This window comes from Archocentrus centrarchus, chromosome 5, assembly GCF_007364275.1.
Source record: "Archocentrus centrarchus isolate MPI-CPG fArcCen1 chromosome 5, fArcCen1, whole genome shotgun sequence".
Classification (NCBI taxonomy): Eukaryota; Metazoa; Chordata; class Actinopteri; order Cichliformes; family Cichlidae; genus Archocentrus; species Archocentrus centrarchus.
Genome location: NC_044350.1, coordinates 19,044,094 through 19,069,494, shown reverse-complemented (window position 1 = coordinate 19,069,494; position 25,401 = coordinate 19,044,094). Strand labels below are relative to the sequence as shown.

The 25,401-nt window shown below is 39.1% G+C and overlaps 1 protein-coding gene across 2 annotated transcripts in view; it reads left to right on the top strand.

The window, feature by feature from the left end:
* Window positions 1-18,334, top strand: part of LOC115780065 (voltage-dependent calcium channel subunit alpha-2/delta-3-like) — a 32,806-nt gene extending 14,472 nt beyond the window's left edge. Inside the window, exons 10-39 of one of the 2 annotated variants that reach the window (XM_030729020.1) lie at window positions 175-249; window positions 354-443; window positions 2,331-2,444; window positions 3,513-3,591; window positions 5,222-5,355; window positions 5,785-5,802; window positions 7,265-7,336; window positions 8,287-8,367; window positions 8,452-8,526; window positions 9,452-9,535; window positions 9,826-9,897; window positions 9,996-10,057; window positions 10,170-10,237; window positions 10,634-10,679; window positions 10,792-10,889; window positions 11,047-11,140; window positions 13,190-13,285; window positions 13,408-13,529; window positions 14,120-14,197; window positions 14,289-14,350; window positions 14,434-14,478; window positions 14,570-14,632; window positions 15,419-15,489; window positions 15,616-15,691; window positions 15,940-15,980; window positions 16,082-16,137; window positions 16,273-16,390; window positions 16,504-16,616; window positions 16,868-16,950; window positions 17,449-18,334. In XM_030729020.1, coding sequence (XP_030584880.1) covers window positions 175-249; window positions 354-443; window positions 2,331-2,444; window positions 3,513-3,591; window positions 5,222-5,355; window positions 5,785-5,802; window positions 7,265-7,336; window positions 8,287-8,367; window positions 8,452-8,526; window positions 9,452-9,535; window positions 9,826-9,897; window positions 9,996-10,057; window positions 10,170-10,237; window positions 10,634-10,679; window positions 10,792-10,889; window positions 11,047-11,140; window positions 13,190-13,285; window positions 13,408-13,529; window positions 14,120-14,197; window positions 14,289-14,350; window positions 14,434-14,478; window positions 14,570-14,632; window positions 15,419-15,489; window positions 15,616-15,691; window positions 15,940-15,980; window positions 16,082-16,137; window positions 16,273-16,390; window positions 16,504-16,616; window positions 16,868-16,950; window positions 17,449-17,541 — 2,379 coding nt within the window. In that variant the 3' untranslated portion in view covers window positions 17,542-18,334. Of the gene's footprint in view, window positions 1-174; window positions 250-353; window positions 444-2,330; window positions 2,445-3,512; window positions 3,592-5,221; window positions 5,356-5,784; window positions 5,803-7,264; window positions 7,337-8,286; window positions 8,368-8,451; window positions 8,527-9,451; window positions 9,536-9,825; window positions 9,898-9,995; window positions 10,058-10,169; window positions 10,238-10,633; window positions 10,680-10,791; window positions 10,890-11,046; window positions 11,141-13,189; window positions 13,286-13,407; window positions 13,530-14,119; window positions 14,198-14,288; window positions 14,351-14,433; window positions 14,479-14,569; window positions 14,633-15,418; window positions 15,490-15,615; window positions 15,692-15,939; window positions 15,981-16,081; window positions 16,138-16,272; window positions 16,391-16,503; window positions 16,617-16,867; window positions 16,951-17,448 lie in introns of those variants that run through there. The other variant, XM_030729021.1, reaches the window with a different exon arrangement.
* The last annotated feature ends 7,067 nt before the right edge of the window (window positions 18,335-25,401 follow it).

The following is a 25,401-nucleotide window of genomic DNA, read 5'->3' as shown; positions in this document are numbered from 1 at the left end:
TTAAATGAACGAATCTCATACTTCTCTGTCGGCCCTTGTCTGTTGATGAACAATTTTTTTTAGATGTTTCTACAATGTTCGGGTATTCTACATAACTGGAGAGCAATCATCCCTGAAATACAAAGATTGCTTATTGAAATCTCTTCTATTTAAATGGTCTTTATACTTCCACAGTATAATCAGGAGATTCACTATGTGGAGCCTTGTTTGAATGGTACGCTGGTCCGGGCCGACAGAACCAATAAAGATGTGAGTCCCCATTCAAACTAATGAATATGTGCACTGCAGCTGGCTGAATTCACGCAGTTAAAGTTTAAAAAACTTCTTTCTCTACTTTTGTGATTATCTGTCAGCATTTCCGGGAACATCTGGACAAGCTGTTTGCCAAAGGGATCGGACTGCTTGGTGAAGCTCTGACTGAGGCGTTCACGATCCTGAGCGATGTAAGCTCCTGCACTAAAACTGTGACTGACAGTTTAATGACAAATCCCTCAAACATTAATCCTTTCAGTCTATATTCAACTGAAATAACATATTACAAAGCAGGTCAAACTGCTTTTCCTTTACTGTTTACTGATTGCATTTTAATGTTGGATTATTAACATTCATAATTTTATACAAAGTGTTCAGTTTATTTATTGATTAATTTGACATAAAAGTAATTCATTTTTTGCCCACAGATGACAAATGCTTTACATCCTCATTTAATTCAAGTGCTCCATTTGACCTGAACACAAGGAAAACTTTCATTTTTCAAGCCACATTTGTTTTCACTGACAGAATGTGCTCCAAGTACAACACCGAGCTAATCATAAAAAGTAGCACATTCTAGTCAAATGTATTCGAGCATTTGGGAGGTGTGTCGCCCGTCGAAATGCTCCATTGCAATCCCCGTTCCACCCTCCAAACACAGACACATCTATTCTGAACTGTGATTAATGGCTCTAATTAATGTCAATGATTAATAACGTGTGATTGGAACACAAAGAAGATAAGGCCAGGAGCCACGCTGCACTGCTTTTATCTCCCTGTTTTCAGGCAAGCTTTGGCTGTGCTGCTGAAGCTGAGAGAGCACAGCTTTTACCTCTACATTTGTCAGATTAATTAAAGCTCTGCAATGAATATGGTAATGAGGTAGCTAGTAGCTTACCACTGAAACTCATTGTTACCGCTGCCCAGTGAATTAAGTCAGAATGCATCCTATCATAGACCAAATCACTGAGAAACTCTTTTCACTTGACGAGCTCTGCAGCGTTTATACTGAGCCCCGGTGAGATGGATGAGACTAAAGCTGGGATGCAAAAAAGTAAGAACATAATAAAACATTCTGTCAGTGCTATTTAATATTATATTCTCTGAAAACAAGGACATTGATTTAAGTCTTTAACAGCAAGGGTTTGGAATTGATAAGATTTAATCAGCATCCATTTCCTAATAGTCCCCAATATTGATTATATTGTTTATAATTAACACTGGGATTGACAAATTCTTATTAATTAAAAGGACTTAAACAAATGACAAAATATAGTACATTCAGTAATATAGTGCATACCACAGTACTTATCTCCACAGGTGAAAGGACATCACACCACATCTCAACTGAGCTCTCCGCAGACATTTTTCATAAAAAGGCACAGGTCGAACTAATCAAAGTAACAAATTGCTGTTCCTGATAATATTTATCCTTTATCACTGTTGCACTCTCGTGTTTTACTTTTGACAGGTTGAAAGATCTGGCAGTAAAAAACATTTGATGATCTAAAAACATTTTTTTATTCAGATGCGGTGGATGATCACATTCATCACTGCTTTCATTCTTTCTAGTTTCTAATAGCAAAACCCAAAGTTACCCACTCGTGTTAGCTTGATGTATGTTGTCTGTTTCTAGCTAATCTTTAATACCTACACCTTTGTTTCCTGACACACAGCCATGCTGGCTCCTCACATGCAGGCACACTTCCTGTTTGTTGCCCTTTAGTGTTACAGCATGACGATGAAGGCTGCTTCAGAAAGCAGTGTATCAGGCAGAAATTAAAAGTTGCACATTATATATTAAGAACAGGTGTGCTCAGCAGGATTTATCCTGTGATTCTGTCCCGCACACACTCCTGTGGTTCTCCACATTTACATTGCTACAGGTCAATAAGCCACTTAATTACTGCACTGCATCTTTTTCACATCTGAATTAAGTGTGACACATTCTTCAGGGTTATTTACATCAACACAATGTTAGTTCTATTTGTTTAATGTGTAAATAATGCCAAATGTTTCGTCTGAGTTTTCTTTTATGCCAGATTACTCTCTTGTATTTTTTTTTCCTGTTTCCATAGTTCAATCAGACTGGACGTGGCAGTGTGTGCAGTCAGGCTATAATGCTCGTCACTGACGGGGCAACTGAGATGTATGACGACGTTTTTGAAAAGTACAATTGGCCAGAAAGAAAAGTGAGTCCCCCCCCCCCCCCCCCCCCCCCCCCCCCCCCCCCCCCCTCTGTATATCTCTATCATGCTGTTTTTTCTGTCTAATTTTAAACTGTAAATCTCAGACTGATTTGCTTACGCTGCAGTTTTCTTGCATCAGGGATAAATGAGCTTTTTAATACTATATACCAGCTGGAGCTCCTGTCTGATGTTTTGAGGAATTGGTTTCTTAATTCATTACCACTCATGTAAAATCCTTGTCAATATGATGTTTTTCAGTCTGTTGATGAATTACAGCTCAAAATTTCCCCCACAAGCAATAAAGAATGGGAAATTAATTGTTTTCAAGGGCAGCGCATGTACAAGCAGCTCAGTCTCCAAGGACCCTTGCACCCCCCCCACCCCCCCCCACACACACACACACACACTTCTTCGTGGACTCAATAGTGGGTTTAAAATCTTTTGTTGGGCTTTTTCAATGAGACCAAAATGCAGTTGAAATTAAATGAACTGCCGTGCAGCTTACAGAGCCATAAAAACAACAGCTCAGGGGCTTTTGTTCATTCTTGTGAAGCATATGTGTAGGGCAGCGTTTGGCAAAGCACCGGGCAGTCTTTGGCAGGGCACCCCCCCCTTCATCCTACCCATCCACCCCTCAAATACACCCTCAGGGCTGCTATATGGCAGCCTTTCAGTGTTGTCTATATGCTTTCTGCTTAGCAAAGCATCTGGAGCCAATGAGCCGTATAGGCCCGGCAAAGTGTCACGCAGCGTTCTTTAGAAGGACAGTTGTACATGCCCTCATGCCCAAACCCTAACAAAAGAAAAATAATTGAATTTGACTGCATAAATTGAAAAACAAAAAAAAAATCAAGTGACAAGAATACAGACTAAAAAGGTTTGGCTAAAAAGAGAATGGTGCAAAGGCAGTCTTGCCTCATGAGGTTTTAAAAACATATAGCTGCCTCCTTCTCCAGAGCCAGATAGAATCAGGACAGGAAGATGAAGCACCAAGGAGATAAATCACTTTGCATGTTTTTTTTTTATCCTTCTATCTTAAAAACTCTTGACATCTGTGTGTCCTTTAAACAGGTGCGGTTATTCCCTTACCTGATTGGACGAGAGTCTGCGTTTGCTGATAACCTTAAATGGATGGCTTGTGCCAACAAAGGTTGGAGACTTTTTTGATAAACACTTTCCAAGACAGCTTCATATCAGAGTGTCAAACAGGGTCTGATGCTGCGCTTGTATGTAATAATGTGATAGATTATGGATGTGTGGGATCTGTGCGGTTTGACCATGTATACGCAGCTTTTGTGTGTTTTTGTGTGTGCATGCATATGCATGTGCTCGCTCAGAATCTTTCTGCCAAGAGGCAATGAAGTGGCACTTGGGAGGGTCAGAGGTCAATCTGCTCTAATCCCTCTTCCTGTCGGTGTCTTCCTCTTGGCTGCTCACTGCTGATGGTTCCCACGTGTCAACGCTCCAGATGAGTGCCCTCTGGAAGGGAAAGTCACAGCTAGGAAAACAGATCACAGAGGGATTGTGGAATGACAAGCCCCAAACCTCCTTCCCCATACAGGCCACCGCTGTGTTCTAACCTAACATGTCTGATATAAAACATTGTCAGCAGCAGCAGGAGGTGACACAGAGTTTAAACTGAAACTGGCTCTGTGGAATCCAGTAGGGACATCAGCAGGAGTACACTGCTGTACTTTAACACAGTTCTGAGGTACTTTAGTTTGGTTTGGTTTGCACAATAACCACATTTCAGAGCTATCTTCTATTTTGCTGACATTTCTGTAGACACCACTGAAGACAGCGAGTTCACAGCTGTGCCAATTTCTCTGGATATGTTGAAACGTGACAGATGCGATAGGCTTCAGCCACCCCGCCACCCTGAACTGTATAAGTAGTCAAGAAAATGGATGGACTGATGGATGGATGTTGGGGGTGTTAAGTAACTTGTGAGGAAGTCCCTAACATTAACAAATAAAGTATAATTTCATTGCTGTGTGAATAAAAACATGAAAAATACATATAATAGTTCTAAAAGTTCATATAAAAGTTTAATAATTAAAATGCTTTTTTTAATTAATTGGTCTTAAGACCGTCCCCAGTGGAGTCTTTACTTTTGATTTATAAAAAAATGATGAGCATAAAAAGAAAACCTTGTCTGAGCAGATTCTAAGTAATGCAGCTTACGCACCAGTGATCTGTAATCTCACACTCATTAAATCGATGTCTCCCTTTGCTGCCACGAGTTAGATGAGTTAGCCACACCCCAAAATAGTTAAGCAAAATTTTTAGAAATCACACCAGTTGTGAAGGGTTGTCAAACAAAGCCGGGCACACAGCTCGGGAGTGTGTCGCTGCTGCAGTGAATGAGGTGGGGCCGAAGGACAAAACTTGGACTTGGACGCACAAATAATTCAAACCCTCCTACATAACCATGAGGAAACTCTAACATCAAGTCTAGGCTATGCTTAGTAAGCTTTGATTTTCTGCTTCATTCTTAAGATGTAAATTGCTATAGGTCCATTTTATGAATGACTGCCCATGGATGTGTTGGGGGAACTTGGACTGTGAGGTTTTTTTTTTTTTTTTTTTTATTGTTATAGAACAACTCAAAAAAAGTAACAGTTTTTCCAAACAGTTTTGTGTTTTGATGGATGGTCCAACCACATGTTGGGCCGTTCTTTAACAAGTTTGTGGATTGCAACCTTCCTCTTGCAGAAGATGTGTATGCTGTGAGTGGAATCTGTGTTTTTGATTGTGGGTTAATGTGTGTGTTATTGCAGGATATTTTAGTCAGATCTCAACCTTAGCTGACGTTCAGGAGAACGTCATGAGATATCTTCATGTCATGAGTCGCCCAAAGGTTATCGATCATGAGCATGACACAGTGTGGACTGAAGCTTATGTGGACAGTGCTGTAAGTATATTTTAAATGTTTGAAGCTGTATTGCTGTTATTAGTCCATATTGCAAATATATATTTGTTTTCTGGTGTGAATGCATTCTTGCAAACACCTGAGCATCAGAAATAAAATAACAGATCTGTTGATTTGTCTCTCAGATTCATTTAAAGACTGTATTTTGTCGCTGTCCTACATTACATGATAATATGAGGCTGTCATGCTGTCTTGACCATCCCTGTACTGTACAATGAGAATGCACATGTGCGGGCCTGCTCTCTCATCATTACTCCTCATGCTGCTGGAATGATTCCTCATTATGAGCTTCATTAATCTGCATGGATCTTCCCCCCCCCCAGTGCATCTGTGTCCACAAAGTCAATGCAGAATATGCAGATTTGAATTCACAGATGATTCAATCTTTATGTTTCTCTTCTTTCTCATCAGCTTTCCCTGGCACATAAGGTATGTCAGCAAAATTTTTTGTTTTCTTGTATGGCCTTATGTCAAGAAGTTGATTCTGAAGTAGGAGCAGAAAAGGCATCGTGGGCAGGACATAAAAAAAGTTTCTATTCTTCCCTTTCAACATCGTGCTTCAACATTTCTGAGGAGGTCTAAAGTGAGAGGGGGCATTTTTTGCTCTGAGGGACATGAACAGCAGAGGTGCATTTATTGTGTTTCTTTCCAATATGGAGCCAATAAACATGCACACACCCACTCTCTCTCTCTCTCTCTCTCTCTCACACACACACACACACACACACCCATACACTTATATACACGTACACGCACATAGGCACACACACAAAGGGTTGGGAGATTGTCCTCTGCAGAGGTGTGCTCTTGTGTGTGCAGTGTGCTCTTGTATCTCAGCCTCAGACACACCATTCATCATTCTGTGGATCATTGCACTTTATCTCCTAAAGCCCATAATAAAACTGACATTGGAGGAGAGACTAAGAAAGAAGGAAAGAAGGAAAGAAGGTAGAGAGCGAGAGCGATGGAGGTGTCCATAGCTTTACCTGTGTGCATGTGTGCGTGCGTCTGAGTGCAAATGTGTTTGTGAAGACTAAAGCATTCCAGTTTTCTCTTCCATTGTGTGCTGTGATGAATTTAAGGAGCCTCCATTCTTCATTTTGTCAAGCCAGCTTGTACACACAGCAGTTCACAGCTCGTTTGCTTCATATGCACACTCGCGCTCACTCACACACACACACACACACACACACACACACACACACACACACACACACACACACACACACACACACACACACACACACAAATGAGCGTCAACCATGCTCATGCACAAACACACAGGCATGCTCAGCTGTACTGAGTCACAAGGTGAGGGAATAGCAGGCCTACTTTAACGGTACTCATGTGCTTAATTATGTCAGCCTTCATCCTCGTGAGCGCACGAGCCTCACATGGTTCGGGTTTGACAAGAGGAAGGTTTCAACCAGCCTCAGCTTCATTTTCACATCTAATTCTTCAGGACCTTATTTAGAGGCTGCATTCAAACATTTTTTGGAAGAAATAAATTCTGCGTCTCTCTGTCACGTCAGTCTGGTGTTTCTAGATCCATTTTTAAACATTCACTAAAAATTTGGATTTATTTATATGTAAATTTGTGTAATTAATATACTATAATTATGTAATAGTTGAAGTACTGTAGGTTGATAAACAAAATTCGTCAATAATGAATTTATACAGTGTATGTTGTATGTGTTATTTTTCAAATTGTACCAGATGTAACTGTTAAGTTACATCTGGTACAGTAAGCAATGACTTAAATGAATAAAGGAAAAATTATTTTACGGTAATAATGTCTGATTTTAAGAACCTATCAAGGGAAGATTCTTTTACTTCAAATCACAATGAAAATGATAAAGTCCTGTTTTGTTTTTTTTGCTTGTTTTTTCAGTTGAATGACAAATCAGGCCCAACCTTGACAACTACAGTGGCCATGCCTGTGTTCAGCACAAAGAATGAAACAGTGAGTTTATGGGTCTTATGATGATTAAATTGCAAATTATACCTGTGTGCATGTGTGTGAGTGAGATAGATAGAGTTGTGTGTCTTGAAGGTATAAATGTATCTCAAATAATAAGTTCACATATGTACAAATAGTCCCTGTAAGCCAACAATGCTCAGGCTTCAGCCTGCTGTAAAACATTTTTTCTCTTTTTGATCAGTACAATATTACAGAGAGGAGATATATCCAATATGTTCATCTCTGGCATATTTCTCTGGCTGTGAGCACAAAAAAAACCTCCTTCCTGCAGTTCAAACCTCCTGTTTTTAAGGAGTAGCCAGTCAGAAGTAAGTTATTTTAATAAGAGCAGGAAAGGTGCTCAGCAACTTGTTTCAGGGTAGTGGATGAACTTAGAGGCTGTGTAAAGGCCCAGTATTAAATAAATAAGGATCATCTTTAACTTGGAAATCATGAAAAGCTACTCTAGTGGAGTCCAGGCATAAAATATAGAGCTGGAAATGAACACAATATGTCTAATTTAAAACTATATGAATGCAGTGAATTGGCCACCTAACACAAAATAATCAGTGTAATCAGGTGTAAAAATTCCAACAAAGAGACATTTTGTATTCTGTATCTCTCCCATTAATTACCCTGTGACTTTATCTTGTGCCTATACTTTAAAAGTACAGCTGTTGGACTAAATTACCAAACTAACAGTCAAACGCTCTTTCTCTGTCACTGTCCAGTCTATCTAATTGTATAATTATGCAAAGACTAATTTTACTGCTCATACTTTAAACTCCTTTTGGTTGTAATACATGGATATTTTGACTTAAACGGGTATCTTTTAATTTGAAATATATTCATACTTTAATTAAAGAAATAATGCCCTGCCAATGCTGGGTGGCTGAATATTAAATGCAGTTTTTATCTAAAGTTGTGTATGTGTTTTGAATCTTTTCATGCAGAAGAACCAGGGTATTCTGTTGGGGGTCGTAGGAACAGACATCCCTCTGCAGGAGCTGATGAAGCTCATCCCCAAACATATGGTACAATCAGCTGTTTTGGACTAGATTAATGTATTCATATGCATATTTTCATTCTGCCTTAAGTATCTTATTTTCTGTCTCTAGTTAGGGATCCATGGATATGCATTTGCCATCACAAACAATGGCTACATCCTGATACACCCGGATCTCAGGCCTTTGGTAACTCAGTTTGTTAACATTACGTTTACACCAGAACATTCTCACAGCATTCCCTGACTTTACCCTATTTTCCTTTTTTCTTTTGTCCATGCTATTGTATACATGACCAAAAATATGAACCTCCCACGAGGGCACGCAGAGACAAATGTGTTATCTGGTTAGGAGGCTACATGGGCTCGTATAGTCTGTAATCCCCACCTTTTCCTTTGATGTATGCATGCAGGGATAAAGGCCATTCATAGGGCTGGCTGGCCTGAGATTTCCCAGAGGTAACTTAACACTCGCTGGCAGAGATCACAGCCGCTCGCCCTGGCACCGCTGGTTCCTCAGGAGCTATGGCTGTGCTAGTGGATCTGTGTGTGCCAGTGTTAGTGCTATTCCTCTCTGTGCAACTGTGTGTGTGCGTGTTGGTCTGTGTTGGTTGTTTGTGTCTCTTTGTGGCTAAAACTGTGCTGTGGTCGTAGTCATTGACATGTTGTTGTTTCATGTGGATTGGGACTACATTCAGTAGCAAAGTTTGACGTGTAAAGTTTAATGCAGTGATGTAGAGTTGTTTGAGCGTGGATTTTCTATCAATCATATTAATTATTTTTAATTTACCTGACAGTGTTAATTTCACAGTCGATTTGTTAAATAATTACTCAGCAAAACCTCAATAACCGAATTTGATAAATAAGAGTAGATCTTAATTTTGAAAGTGCAACACGAATGACAGATTACAGTGAAAAATAATGATTTCTTAATTGATTTATTTCCTTAATATCTGGCTCGTATATTTGAAAATGATGTTCCACATGTAGATTTAACAGATGAATAATGCTAGATAAGCCAACATGTTTGAACCTAGGTTAAGCTATTAGTGGTAATAAAATATTGTTGCACTAAAGCGATTACTAAGTTGTGCACGCTGTGTTCCTCTATGCAGTATCAGGAAGGTCAGAAGAGGAGGAAGCCCAACTACAGCAGTGTGGATCTCTCTGAGGTGGAGTGGGAAGACAAAGACGGCATAGTATGGGCCAAAAAAACATTTTTAAGCCTTTATATTAAGTAGAATATGAACCACTAAATGTGCTTAGATCTGCAACATTAAGCGATTCAGTGACTTCATTACTTACTGTAATTACACATTTATTACTTTGTTCAGTAATGGCAAAGGGTTCTATTAGATCAAATTAGCATACAGATTGCCATGGCATGACTGCTCAGTTTTCGGTATCGTAGTGCAATTGCAGTGAAATCCAGCACCAGCTGGTAGCGTGATCAGTGACCCAGCCTTGCCCTCTCTGCTATATCTTTTAGCTACGCAACGCTATGGTGAACAGGAGGACAGGGACCTTCTCCATGGAGGTGAAGAAGACTGTGGATAGAGGGGTGAGGCTGCAGAAAAAGATGTTTAGTGTCTCCTTAACAAATGAGAATACGCTCTCTGTTGTCTCTGAACTGAAGGAATGAATCTGTTATTCTTTTAGAGGCGTGTGCTAAAGATGCACAATGACTATTACTACACTGACATCAAAGGAACTCCATTCAGGTGGAAGAAAAGTTTTATTCCATTCCTAAATGTCTTTCTGTCAGTTTATGTCTCAGTTCTAGTCAAACGTTGACTGACTCAGGCTAATGTTCTTCTCGGTGCGTGCCTCTAGTGTTGGAGTAGCTCTCTCAAGAGGTCATGGAAAGTACTTCTTCAGAGGAAATGTATCACTTGAAGCAGGTATTCCACTCTTTGATTTATACTTTTAATTCTGAATAAATCACAGTCTGTCCTGAAAAAGAGAGGTCTTACTGTGTACAGTTACATTCAGCTAGAAACCTGTTTTGAATACTGAGGATGGATGTGGTGTTTACTGGGAATATGTAAAACCTGGTTATTTATATCCATGTATACATGGGTTTTTGATCAACACCCAGCAGTTAACTGTGCTATTGGATTTTTACTGGAGAACTCTGTGTAGCATGTGCTGGTTTCTCACAGCAGGACAAGATGTTTACATCAGCAAAACAGAATTAAGTTCCTTGAATACCAAACTACTTGCACATGTAAATTTACTCTGTGTTTCAGTCAATGCAGACTGGCATTGCTGAAGCGTTACTGACTTGTGTTTTTCAGGGCTCCGTGATCTGGAACAGCCAGATGTCGCCCTGGCAGACGAATGGTAATGCAGGGGTTATGGAAGTGGGCATTCATGCGTTATGTAGGTTATCCCTCTGTGTTCACCAGGGATCCTGAGGCCTGTGGTCTAACAGTGTGGCTCTTTTTGGACACAGGACCTACTGCAACATAGAGGAAGAGCACGAACACCGTCACCTGACCCAGATTCAAGCCATCAAACACTTCATGATGGGCCAAAGACCTCACTTCAAATGTAAGAGACATTAAGTAAGACTTAAGCCAGTCGTAGTACAAGCAATCTGCATTTCCTGTGAGGAATAACAGAATTTTTTATTATTATCAAGTGTGAACATATGAGATGGATGGTTAGTGTTTGTCAATGAGATCCATGTTATCTTCTGGTGTTACAGGTGACAGAGAGCTGATCCAGGAGGTGTTATTTGATGCTGTGGTCACTGCTCCACTTGAGGCCTACTGGACTGGACTGGCTCTCAATAAGTCAGAGTAAGAACATTTTGGTGCCACTTCCTGTGCTGAAGTTGTGAATAAAACATTAATAAAATACTTATCAATATATAGTGAGCTATCAGAAGAATGCTGCAATTCATCTGCACTCTTAAATGTCACTTTATCATTAATGAAGGGCTCCTACAGAAGCTGAGCAGGTCTGCTGAGTGAACACTGATATATTTTGTTTTGCTTATTAGGAAGGCACAGCTTTTCTTTCTGGGGTCTTTCTGGGTTTGGGGTCATTTAAAAACATACATAAAAAACACTACAGTTCACACAAATTAATACATTTGAAGACACAAACATTATTCTCAAAACACACATTTAACAAAACAACATATTAAACACGAAACACTCCGTGAGCACAAACCTCCCTCACGGCAGCTCACTCTCTTTGTAGGTTGTTTATTTTAAACATACTTTAAGAAGTTTGTAGTGCAGTAAAAACAAATATGAAGTGCAGGCTTTTGTTGTTTGCCCCTAATTTAGAGTATAATTATTTTCTACTCATGTGGATTCATTTTCTTTCTCTTGTCAATACTTTCTTTAAAGCTGTAACACATTTTGGGGTCAACTTGAAAGAAAGGCAGATGTGAAATGTAAAAATGAGGTCAGAGGTCAAATGTGATGTGATGTTTGGATGTAAACCTATCATGTGATATTTCCTAAAGGTTGCCACTACAAACAAGAATATGAATTTTAAGCACAGTTTTAAAGATAAAGACATTTTATGATTTTATTTGATAAGTATGCCCTGTATGCCTATACTGTTTGTTGTCAGTACAAACAATGGCAATAAGAAACATACAGTAGATTTAAATATCTCTACACACCACATTTAAGAATCATAGCTTCAAAGTTATAAGGCTTTTTTTTTTTTTAACCAATAAATCATTAAGTTGACCCTGAAGTCCTTGGTGCATGTAAGCCAAAATCTAGTGGATTGTTAAAATGACCTCACTCTATCAGAATTCATTCAAAACTTTTTGAGCTATTGTGTTTACAGACAGAAACACAAACACTACCGGAAACATAACCTCCTTGGCAGAGGTTAAAAAAAACATTAAAATATAGACGTAAAACCTCCTGAAAAACTCAAAATCCCATCTACATGGAATCACACAAACCAACATGCGTCTGTACTTTAATTATAAAATAATGTGATTTTATGTAATTTTAGTGTTAATCAGTCACAGGGGCATATATTACTGTGCATTTAAGAAAATGTGTGGTTGCCTTGGGGAGTTAAAAAGCCATCTGGCGGCATATGTACATGATGCTAAATTAAGTTTTAATTTACTATGCTGATAAGATGGATTGCAAAACTTTCCAATTATCAACAACAATTATCCACTCGTCATCTTTTACCAGTCAAGGCAGAAGTGCTTATGTTAGTACCATATGCACAATGCTGCTTCAAAATAGCTGAGATTTCAATACTTTAATGTTTTAAAGGCATTTGACCAAATATAAAATTAATTATTATGAATTATTATTCATTATTATTGTTTACAAATCTGTAAAGCATTAAATAATTGAATTCTAAATAATGTATATTTTGTTCAAATAATATATATATCTCAATAAGGTTTCCCTTTTAAGACTGAGGGACAGTCAGCCATTATTCTCACAGTTACAAGATATCCTGTAACACTTTGGATCCTGTTATAATGTGTGATGTGCATGCATCTTTGCAGTTGATAATTATATGTATTTTTGATAAGGCTGCAGAATATTATTTTGCCATGAAGCCATTTAAGAATTTTGCCTATAAAATATCAAACACAAATGCACCCAAAGTCATATCTGAATAATTTTATGGATAAATAAAAAGTAATCGAGTTTGATCTTAATGAGAACTTAATCAGCTGTGTCAAGAACATTCATGGGAAAATACTCAATATATCATACAGTGTATTTGAAAGAGGAATCTAGATTTCACGTAGCATTGTACCAGTTACAAACGCTCAGGGAAAGTGTTTAAAATCAAAGCACAGGTGTGTTTTTGTGGCGCGCACTCAATGCTCTGAATTCCGTCAACAGGAATTCGGACAAAGGAGTGGAGATTGCTTTTCTGGGAACACGTACGGGTCTTTCGAGAACCAACCTGTTTGTGCCCGCTGATCAGATCTCCAATAGGTGAGTGCCACTGCTCAACATTTCTCTACTCATCCCTTACAGTGTGAGGTGAAGCTATGATTGTGCTTGATGAAGTTAATCCTTTGCTCCTCACCTCAGTTTCACTCTGTGTGCTTCCGCAGAGATTTCCTGACAGCAGAGGACAAGGAGGGTGTGTTTAATGCTGATCACTTCCCTCTGTGGTACAAGAGAGCAGCAGAGCAGGTTCCCGGCACATTTGTCTACTCTATCCCCTTCAGCACAGGTATACAGAATAAAACCTGTGATTGCAGCATTTAATGTTTGTGCATTATGATGTGTAATATATCAGCTCTCTGAGCCTGTACAAAAATGTACAAAACATGAGTTTATCTGCCTATTGTTGCTAAATTTTCTGTATCTTCTAATATACAAGTTCATCTCAATGCAGCATTACACCCTGTACATTTTGCAAATTCAGTTGGTTGCTGTAGGCGTTAATGTCTTTTTCTATGTCCCTCTTTCTGTTATGGACTGTGGGTTTTACTGGTGGGATGCTCATCTCCCTCACAGCTTCCCTGCCGTTAATGTGGCTCATGTGCTGTCTACTATCTGGAGGATGGAGATCTCAGCTTCTCTCTCCAGGACATTTGCCCCCTTTCCTCTGTTAATAATGACTGCATCCACCCAGGCTTTACCATCATAACCTGAAATGTTCTGTCACAGAACCCATTTCGGAAATATTATAGTCATCTGGCTGCAAAAAAACCCTGGCTGAACTCCATTACCTGGTTTCTTTTGAGGTTGCTGGGTATAGGGCGCCATCTAGTGAGCAGAAACTATAACTTGAACATTATTTCTCTTCTCCCTCTCCAGCTTTAGAAAATAAGAGTGTGGTTTTGGCCAGCACAGCAATTCAGCTCCTTGATGACAGGAAATCTCCAATTGTTGCTGGTAATAACCTCTAATGTTCTGTTATATCAATACAGTCTCTAGCTGCACTTAATATATGCTCAAGCTCACATTTGTTTGGTCTTGCTCTCAGCTGTGGGAATCCAAATGAAACTTGAGTTTTTTCAGAGGAAGTTCTGGACTGCCTGCAGACAGGTAACCACACATCAACTGCCCTGACAGGCTTTCACAATAAAATGAACATGTATGAAACCAAAACGTCTTTTCTGTATGCTCAGTGTACAGCCCTGGATGGAAAATGCAGCATTAGCTGTGATAACGAGGTAAGAAAAGCTTCTTTATTCTGATTTGAGTTGTACTGAGAGCTATTATAAGAAAATATGACTATGATCTTTATATCCATCTCTCTGGCAGGACATCAACTGCTATCTCATTGACAACAACGGATTCATTCTTGTTACAGAAGAACAGGCTCAGGTACTGTGTGCAACTAAACTGCACCTAAGGCCTTAAAACATGTTTTTGTTTGTTTGTTTGTTTGTTTTGTTGTTGTTGTTTTTTAATGCAGCACTTTGAGATTTTAGCTATTTGACATTCTTCTTTTGGACAAAATAACCTGGCTTTGTCCAGTGTTAAAGTTTCTGTTCTTGAAAGGCACAAGTTTAGATATAAATTTAAAATATAGGCATTTCCTCAATCACATATTTAGGCATACACTTGTAATGTAAAAAGTAAAAAAAAAACATTATTTATGTAAGAAACACATTGGGGAAGTTTTCTTTGTGATATCGCTTCATTCAGTTCTTCACTTAAATGCTTCCAATCAAGTCTTGAAGCACACTCAGTTCATTCTTACAAAGGAAAGATTAAGGTGCAGCATCAGCTTTGCACTTCACCTCAGAAACTCCCAGAGAGATTCAGTAATGTGTAGATATGATAATATAAGCCCTCACACGTTGTGTGTATCAGAGCATTCACACAGCCATGTCAAATTTTAGCTGCAGACAAAGAACAAATAGCTCCTGCTGCATCTACCGTAATAACTACACAACATTTAGCAGCTGACCACAATAGGTCTCAGCAGTTACCTCTCACTGTGGTGGAGACCATTTTCACACTAATGCCCTAAAAAAGCAGCTGGCATCTGCTGCTTCTCTGTGAATACTTGTTTATAAAACCGTGAAACAAAATATACTTAGTTACAAGCTAAAACCTTTTTTTTTTCATGTTTTCTGGCACGCTTTAACATCATTTCTCTCTCAGACAGGGCTCTTCTTTGGAGAGGTGGAAGGTGCCGTTATGAACAAACTTCTACAGATGGGCTCCTTTAAAAGGTTCGAGACAGTAAAACGTCTGACTGAGCTCTGAGCTATTACATTAAACCCAGACTGTAAAAGGCATGTTGTTATACATGTCATATCTGTTTATTAAGACCTTTTGCTGTGCTGTTTGGGTTTCAGGATCACTCTTTATGACTACCAGGCCCTTTGCAAAGAGTATGCTGGGAGCAGCGACAGCGCACGCACTTTATCAGATGTAAGTGTGCAAGAGACATCTAAAAAAAGAACATTAATAATCTGCGGTTCACAACATCTACTTCTGCATGTGGCCTCAATTACACCATCAGCGCTGACTCTAGAACATAGTTCAGAGTTTGTGGTTAGCCATGTTTGTACACTGGAGAAAAGCAGCGGTGGGAAATGAAGTGTAGCATTTACAATACAAAAAATAAAAAAAGAAAGAAAGAAAACAAAAGCTGACCTTATTTTTTCTTTGTCTTTTAGCCATTTTCTGTAGTTAAATGGCTTCTGACTGAACTTGTCATGTAAGAATTTTAATAATATATTTGTTCAGTATGGTTTACTCTGTCCTCGTAACTTTCTTCACAAACACTGATTATATTTTATGTTTGTGTTTTTCTCTTAGTTTCCTGCTAGAATTTAACCTGTACAGCTGGTGGAATATTGATCTCTCAGTTAAAGGTAACATAACTTCATTGTTATTCTAGGCAATTTAGTGTGTGAGACAGATGGAGGAGAATGTTACAAACAGTATGAGTGTGAAAAATGAAACCCTGGATCTGTGGTTCAGTTACATTTCCGCTGTTTCACGTTCAGCTCAGAGATCTCGGGGTAAAACCATGATGGTACCCTGTGATACAGAATACCCTGCATTTGTGTCTGAACGCACCATCAAAGAAACAACAGGAAACATTGAGTGCGATGACTGCATCAGGTACTGCAATGTGAACAGTCTGTGAATCATGAAATAATAATCCTATTTTGCTCTAATATTTATACAAAATTATACAATTTTAAATTTAGACTGTGTTTGTGTTTGTGCTGCAGATCTTTTGTCATCCAGCAGATTCCCAGCAGCAACCTCTTCATGGTTGTTGTGGATAATAAGTGCGACTGCAGCAGTGCTCCTCCAGTGACCATGGATCCCATTGAGATCATATATATCCTTTCTCTATGAAACACAGACGCTTCATGACTGAAAAATGTTCAGTTTGTTTGTTAAAAATGTGTTGCTGGCTGTGAGGAGAAATTGCCATTATGAATTTATTTGTCAGGACTGATTTTTGAGAAAATGGGCTAAAGGTTAGGGTTAAATTTGAAGCTATGGTTCAGGCTAAGTGAGGTATGAGTCGAGTTTCAAACTCAGCATCACAGCTTGTTGATTTTGTTTACACCCTTGACACCTTTGAACACAACGAGTCACTAAAATGTGAGAGACTGAAGTTTCAGAAGGACAGAAAAAAGCCTGAATCGTGTCATCCATTTCACCCTGAGGTATGTGAACGTGTTTAGGTCTGCATACTCTGTGTGTGTGTGTGTGTGTGTGTGTGTGTGTGTGTGTGTGTGTGTGTGTGTGTGTGTGTGTGTGTGTGTGTGTGTGTGTGTGTGTATCAGCACATACACAGTGAGGCTGGTGGTGGAGTGCAAACGAGGTTATGTGCTACAGTAGTCGATTCCTCTGACAGGCCAGTTTGACTGAAAACATCATGGTGTTAGTTGCACCAACTAAATTTCATTTTGTGCAATGACAATAAAGATATCTCATCTTATCTAAATTATTCCATATGACATTGCTGAAACTCTTTTTGTAACAATATTATAATATAATATTAAGTCAGCTATAGCGGTAGTAGTTAAAATGGTAATAGTAAAGGTAGCAGGGAGGTAGTAATTATATGATGTGAACTACACTGGTGTGTGAAAGATCAGTCCAAACACAGCGTGGATTTCCTCATAATTTAAGGAATAGTGATGATTGCTTGTCTCTTACAGGAAAATGCCATGGAGTGCGGTTCAGCCACACGCTTCTCCAGTCCCCTAGCAGCAGCTCTGCTGCCTCTGATAACAGCAACCATCAGCAGGTGACCGTTAGCAGCAGCAGAACTGGAGATCAGTAAGGACTAACTCAACAAGAGGATGCTTATAAACACATATATAACATGACAGATCAATAATGAATTTGCTCATACCTCTGATACAGGCAGCACTCTACAAAGACGAAATCTTTATCAGTAGCACAGAGACACACATCCATTAATGCAGAAAACAAAAGAGAAGGAGAATAGGACAGGAGCGCTTGGTCACTTTGCTCAGCGCATTGCAGATCACACCACTGACAGTCCGCAAAATTGTTCTAAATGTGTGCTGAATTTATTAGAGGAAAGAAATGCAGTACGCCTAACAAAGAGTGAGAGTGCTTTGATCAAAGTCTAAGACAAGTCCTTTGTGCAGAGGATGATAGTAAGACATTAAATGTTTGTTTATTTGTTGTGTCAGGAAAATTTGAACGCTGTTGTCTGCAGAATGTAAAATGCACTTTTGTGAAATGAGAAAAGAATGCAGAGTGGCCTTCATTTTAGGCAGTAAACAATTACAAACAATTGATAGTGCTATCACGGTCTTCTTTTTGTTCAAACAATGGATTTGTTTTTACTGAATTTGCTTCCATGTCAGTAATGGCTCATATAAATATTAGTGAGACTGTGGAAAATGTTAAACGGTTCATTCTGTTTGTTCTTGCTTTAAAGCAGAAGATATTTAAGAAAAGCTCAAGATGCATGATTAAGAACAGTGTGTTTGAAGAATGTGACATTGATGTGTTCAGCCATTTGTCAAGGTGACCACATACTCGTAACTACATGTTTAGGAAAGCTGATGAATAAATCCAAATAAATATTTTCCTTCATTTCCACATTATGCTGCTTTTTTGTGTGTGGGTTTGTGTAGATGTACGGCTGACACAGAAGACACGTGATGCTATTTATATATAGTCCTCGAAGAAAGACTCACAAAATATATCCTATTACAAAAAATATGTTAAACATTAAATAGACAACACATTAGATAACAAAACAAAATTACAGTGTTTTTGAACACTTTGGTTTAGTTATATTACAGGAATGTGACGTTTATACTGTCACACTGTCTTAAGGCAGTCGACCTTACACAGGGTTCACATGCACAGAGGGTTCAAAGTGATATACAGCATACCCTTCAGGGCTGATGTAGCTGGCTCCTCAGGGATGGTTGAGCAGAAATGTTATGGGACAGGCTGGAGGAAAAAAAGAAAATCAACTGTGTTACTGATTAGCCTACATGACAAACAGATTTGACACTGTGGCAGACTTCATTGTTTTCAGGTCGCTGTCCATCCTGTTCAGTCCAATCTGCAACTGAGAAGGTAATTCTTTCCAGTTTATAGAGCTTTAACAGGATTTGTCTTGTACTGAGGTGATTACAGAGCATGCTTGCTTGTTACCTGAAGGTGACTTGTTTGATAAAATGAATGAACACAAAAATGAGAGGACGATTATTCAAGACATGATGGGAAAACTGAGATAGTGGAAAAAAGTATTTAATATCCATACATTTAACCTGAGAAGCCTTATAATACTTACTTTATGGGATCACTTTCCAGTGTATCTGGACACCTAAAGTGTAAACCTCAGTGATGTCTCTGAGTTAAATCCATACATGTGAGATTAACTGGCCACAGGGGGAAAACAATTAGCAGAACTCTGAACAAAGCTGTTTATTAACATAAATAAATCAGATGTCACACAAGACGGTGAAAGAAAGTTTGTGTGGAGAAAGCCAGAAGAAGCACTCCAACGATGGATTCAGAATAGCACAGAGAAAATATCTAAGTCTGGTGTAATAAAAGCTGCATTAATTAACACTATTATGAGCTCTAAAGTGCATGGAGGAATTCTGTATTCTAATTTAAGGAAACCATAAAAAAAAATTACTCAAGCAACAGTAGCTGGTCTTTGAGCAGGGTAATGATCCAAAAGCAAACCAGCTGCCTGCAAAAAAAATTATATATTGTCCATGGAAATGTCAGACTGGCCCTCCCAGAGCTCTGATCTGAAGCCCACAAAGCAGCAACAGGATGTCATGGAGGAAAAATGTCAGTTAATCAATGCTCTAGAATTATCTAACAGGTTTGGTGGCTGAAACATGGAGGAAAGACTCACAGCCCATGCACTGTAAAACACTTCTATAGCTAGGCAGTGGCAAGTTTAATATTTAAACATTCTAACTGTGATCATCCATCCATTTTATTCCACTTATCCGGGGGCTGGGTCACGGGGGCAGCAGCCTAAGCAGAGAAGCCCAGGCATCCCTCTCCCCAGCCAGCTCCTCCAGCTAATCCAGAGGGACCCCACAGTGTTCCCAGGCCAGCTGAGAGATATTATCTCTCCAGTGTGTCCTAGGTCTGCCCTGGGGCCTCCTACTGGTAGAACATGCCCGGAACACCTCACCCAAGAAGCGCTTAGAAGGCGTCCTAGATTCCCGAACCACCTCAACTGGCTCCTTTTGATATGGAGGAGCAGCGGCTCTACTCTGAGCCCCTCCCAAATGGCTGCGCTCTTCACACTATCTCTAAAGGAGAGGCCAGCCACCCTTCTGAGGAAGCTCATTTCTGCTCCTTGCATTACTGCAGACCCAGTCCCAATCCATCTGTCAATCACCCGCTCCCTTCTACCATCATTTGTGAACAAGACCCCAAGATACTTAAAGTCCTCTACTTGGGCTGAAACTCCCCCCTGAGCCAGAGTGGGTACTCTGCTCATGGTCCTCAGCTGGAGGTTCTTAGAGGTATCTACACAGCATCTATACAGACAGCATGTTAACTCAAAGCTAGTCAACTCAGATTGATGTTAAAGCTGGACATGTGCTGACCCCAGACAAGCAGCCAGGCCCTGAAATTCAACCGGTAAACAAGCACTGTTTTCCATTCCCCAGGGATGGTGGAGGGATGCAAGGTAATTTATTGCAGAGGGGTCCAAAGTCTGACCATTTCAACTAAACAAAAAGTAATCACAATATTTGTAGTAACAGTAACATTTCATTATCATTGGGTCACTTGCTAAATAACTCCCATGAAGTTGAACAACCTTTAAAGTTTTATTTGTGCATGCTCAGATCTGACCCACTATAATTCATATCATATGATCTAATTATGCCTCAAACTGTGAAAGTTTTGTGACAGCTGGTTAAAAAAAATAATTCAGTCAAATTCTGCTCTGCAGTATATTATTGAAGTTTTTAATAGCTCTAAATTGATGTCATTACACATTATACACCACGTGCTCCATTGAGAGTAATATTATTTACTCCCATTTAAGACAAATGTCCCATATCAGTCATTTATAGTTTAATAACTCACAAGCAAACATAGAACGAACACAAAGAAATCATCTTCCATCATTAATGCTTAGTTAATTGTATAAAATCATTAAAGGTTAAATATCTGTGTTAAACTTTTGTCCAATTCACACATAAACACTAATCTGAGAAGGCAAACATGTGACATCGCAGCAGCAGGTGTAATATATGACACATTGTGCTTGTTAACATAACAAATCTATCTATTTCATTTTGTGTTGCTGGATTCATAAGACAGTGTATTATCAGAGGTTTCACCTGAAGGAATGAATATATTCACATAATTCTGTCTGAAATCACATGAACATACTGAAATAAACAGACAGATTTTATGGGACATTAATATTCCAACAAATGCCTTTTCACAGCCTTTTAAAAACAATAAATATGACTGACAGAACCTGCTAAGTAATAATGATGTGGACCTTTGGATAGATGTGTGTCTTACCTGAACCTGAAGCTGCAGTGTTTGTCATTGTTGACTCTCTGTCCACAAAATCTAAAAATGCATTTATGAGGCGCATGACCGACTTAGAGAATAAACATGCATAATTATGCTATATTTTTAAATACTGTCACAATTTAATATTTTTACTGAAAAGACAATGAAGTCAAAGGACAGCTCATCTCTCTCTGTGATGCTTATCAGAATAATTATCTGTGTAATTTGTGATTAATATGTTTATAATGACAAATCAGTGAAGTCAAATTATTGACTTCTCAGAATAGCACATGTGGCGTCAAATAGTTGTTTAACCAAACCTACAAAAAAAACCAAACAAAAAAAACTGAATTTCTTCTTCCCACAGATCACATTTTACTTGTACTAAAATTTGAAAAAAATTTTTTCTTTTTTTTTCTTTCTATCCATTTTTACCTAAAAACAAATTCACAAGTGAAAAAGTGTCCTATTTGTGATATTCTATCAATGATATTATGGGACAAGAATGACAGTCATTCACTTCATCCAATAATGGAGGTTAGGTTACTGTATGGAGAGGATGACCCTCCTGGCCGCGTCGTATCAAGTCTGTCCCCAGAAGATATTTTACCAGGAATGAAAGTTGTTACACCTTTCTGACTCTTATGTAAATACACAGCAAGCATCTATCATGGTCCTGTGTTTTGAGTTCTTTTAGTGATGTTCTGTTTCGTTGTATCTTCTGGTTATGTTTCTTAGTTTTTCTTACAGCCTAGTTTCTCAGTTTGTTGTAGTTTTTGGGGTTTTTTTGTTAATTATAGGTTATTCTGATTTCCCTGTGTTCTCATCTTCTCATGTCCTTGTACTCCTGTGTCTGTGCTCCTCTCGGTATCTGTCTCCCTGTGTTCTTGTGTGCTGGTGTCTGTTATTCCTTCTGTGTCAGGTCTTCATTGTTTGTGTTTCAGGTGTCTGTGTCTTCCCTGTTCAGTTGTTTCCCTGTATTGTGTCAGCTTAGGTGTTGTAGTTGGGTTCTGTTTTGTCATGATTAGATTCCCTCTGTGTGTCAGTCTCGTTATGTGTCAAGTCTGCGTGTACCATGTTTGGGTTACTCCTGTTTTACTTTGACAGTTTTTTGTCCTGTGTGCTTGTGTTTTGCTTTACCTCCCTGAGTCTCAGTAGTGTTATTCTGTTCACCTGTTTGCCCCAGCTGTTTCCACTCATGCCTCATCTCCTCTGTGTATTTATTGTCTGAGTTTTCCCCTGGTCAGATGTCAGAGTCTCAGCGGAGACGGTCGCACTTTTCTTCTCTCCCCAGCCCTTCCTTTTCCCTTTGCTTTGCTGCTTTAGAGCCTCTCTTCACACAACTTCCGAACTGGAATTTATAATTATGGATCTGGTCAGCTGGTCTCTCAACGCCATTGTTTTGATCAAATTTTCATCATGAGGAGATTGAGGGAAGGAGAACCCTATTCCCTCTTATTGACATTCCAGCTGGCTACGTTATGGATTCCTGTGTGGTGTGGAAGATGACGTGCCTGGCCATATTGTCAATGGAATACACACACATTTGGCTTATTGACACTGGGGTTTCTCCGAATTGGACCTGGAGATACCTGGCTTGTCGTTGCAATTCAGGAAGTCTAGGCAGCTGCCTGGCCTTGGTAAGGCTGCTTATGACGGGAACGCAGGAAGGGTACAGACTCAAACTCAGACTCTGTATATCTGGAGCTGATTCTGAGGGGTAAGATCTTGGAGATGTATGTATCTGTTTCTGCGCGGCGAAGGAACGAACCAAGAAGATTCGAATGAATTGGATTTTTCACCACAGAGAGGTGCCAGTAAGACTGAAGGCTGTCAACAAATTAATCAGTGCAGTCTGTACCAAAACAAGTCGTAGAATCAGGAATTTGGCTCCCTGGCGGCCTTGGACTGCCGCTTATCAAACTGTCCGGGATGTTTTGTAAATAGATGCTCTACGCCCCCACCGTCCTGTCTTCTTCTGACCTGTGTTGGACTGATCTCCCTGACCTAGCCGCTGATGAACTCTACATCTTATCAGAACTGTTAGCTGAGGAGGGGAGTTTGAGTCAGCCCCACAGTAGCCCCCCCACCTCCGCTGGCTCCCCTGTCCATCCCTCCCCACCCTAGTGCTTGCATGCTATATGTTTCTGCTCTGTCGCAGAGGTTTTTGTAACCTTATCCTGTGTATGTGCATATGTATACAAAACATGAGATGATTTTTTTTTTTCCTCACTCATCCCTATATGTTTTCACTATTGTTTCTGTCTTTTTAATGGCAGCGCCTCCAGAAGGGGGGGCTGCATGGCCACAGTTCACCTATCTCCCCATGTTTGTTCTGTTTGTCTTCTTGGATGGGTGTTCTGTTAACTGTAATTTCCCCATTGTGGGATCAATAAAGTATCATCATCATCATCAAATGCAGTATGAGCACAGTAAAATAAGAGTTTTTTCACTAAATTCACTTTGATGTTAGAAACGGATCATGCAAATTACCAGAGATCGTGGAACTTTGAAAATGTTTTATTCTGTTTCTTCTTGTAACAGATGCAAGAATAAGAACAGTGTGCTTGAAGAATGTGACATTATTTGTTGACATTATTGACACTGTTTGTCAAAATGACCACGTTCTCATAATCATGTAGAGAGCTGATGAATAACTGCAAATAAACACATTTTCCTTTATTTACACCTTCTGTTTTGTTTGTTTGTTTGTGTGTGTGGTGGTGGTGGTGGGGGGGGGGGGGGGGGTAGTATCTAAATATTGGTGCAACAGCAATAAGTTTTAAATATATATGATGTTACCTCTGTGTATTGTCCAGAAGAAAAAAACATGTCTTGTTACAAAAATATCTTGAACATTATAAAGAAAATGCTTAATATTTCTATATAATTTGGTGACCCTTGGTGAATTCAGTACTGTCACACTATCTTGCGGCAGTCAGTTTATAGCACAAGGTCTGCATTCAAAGCAGTTCTCTCATCTGGAGTATCAGCTGTGTGTAAACAAACGTGTCTGTTTCAGTGTGCCTCCACAGTGATGTGCACCATATCCCTCAGGTGTAATGCAGCGGGCTTCTCTGTGATTGTTTCATACAAGTGGTATGTATCAGACTGGGGAAATAAAGAAAACCAGCTGTAATACCCACTAACCAAGATGCCAGATGGACTTGCCTTTGTCCCAGACTTACTTCATTATTTTGAGCATTCTCTCCATCTTGTTCGATACAACCTGCAACTGAGAAGGAAATTCACAGCATCACTGTTTTTCATAGTCTTTCCAGTTATAAGATTATATTTAAACTCATACAGAAGAAGAAATAAAGCCTTGAGTAAAATAGGATTGAATCCAACACTTCCATGACTGACAGTCAGAATTTATCAATCATTCTGACAGCAGGTACAGTATTTGGCATGTAAGTTTCCATTCTACATATATAAGACATAAAGATAAAAGCAGCTCACCATGAATACTGTCAGTAGCGGGTATCGAAGTGATTGTAGTATATGCTTGCTCATTTGGTAACTTGGTTGATAAACAGAAAGAAGGTAAAAGCGGCAGGATGAGCATTCATGGCAGGAAAAAATAGCTGATGCACATTTAAGCCTTATAATAAAAACAGTAATGATCAGTGGTCCCAAAGTATTCCAAAGTATTTGTATATTTTTAAAAGTACAAAAATACTCAGAAAGATTATCATGATCAAACTCATTAATATGGTAAAGTGCAAATTTAATAAAGGCTTAAAAGCCATGAAATTATCCTATTTACATCAAATATCACAAATAAAAAAAAAAAAGAAATCTATATATTACCATCTCTCCGGGATGCCCTTTGTTCATTATGCCATCTACAACAGATTTAAAAAACAGTTTTTAAAAAAAATGCAATACATTGTGGTGTTGTGAAGAGCACTGCATGAGTTATTGCACCATGTCATTATTTATTTAACCAAAATCCAGAAGTGGTGTGTGTGAAAAATTAAGTACACCCTTACAGCTTCCATAAGAATTAAGACTTGCACTTGATTAATTAATCATCTGCAAGTATGACCACCTCTATAAAAACAGACATATTGGAAGTTTGCGGTTTTGGAGTATTCAGGTCTGTGTTA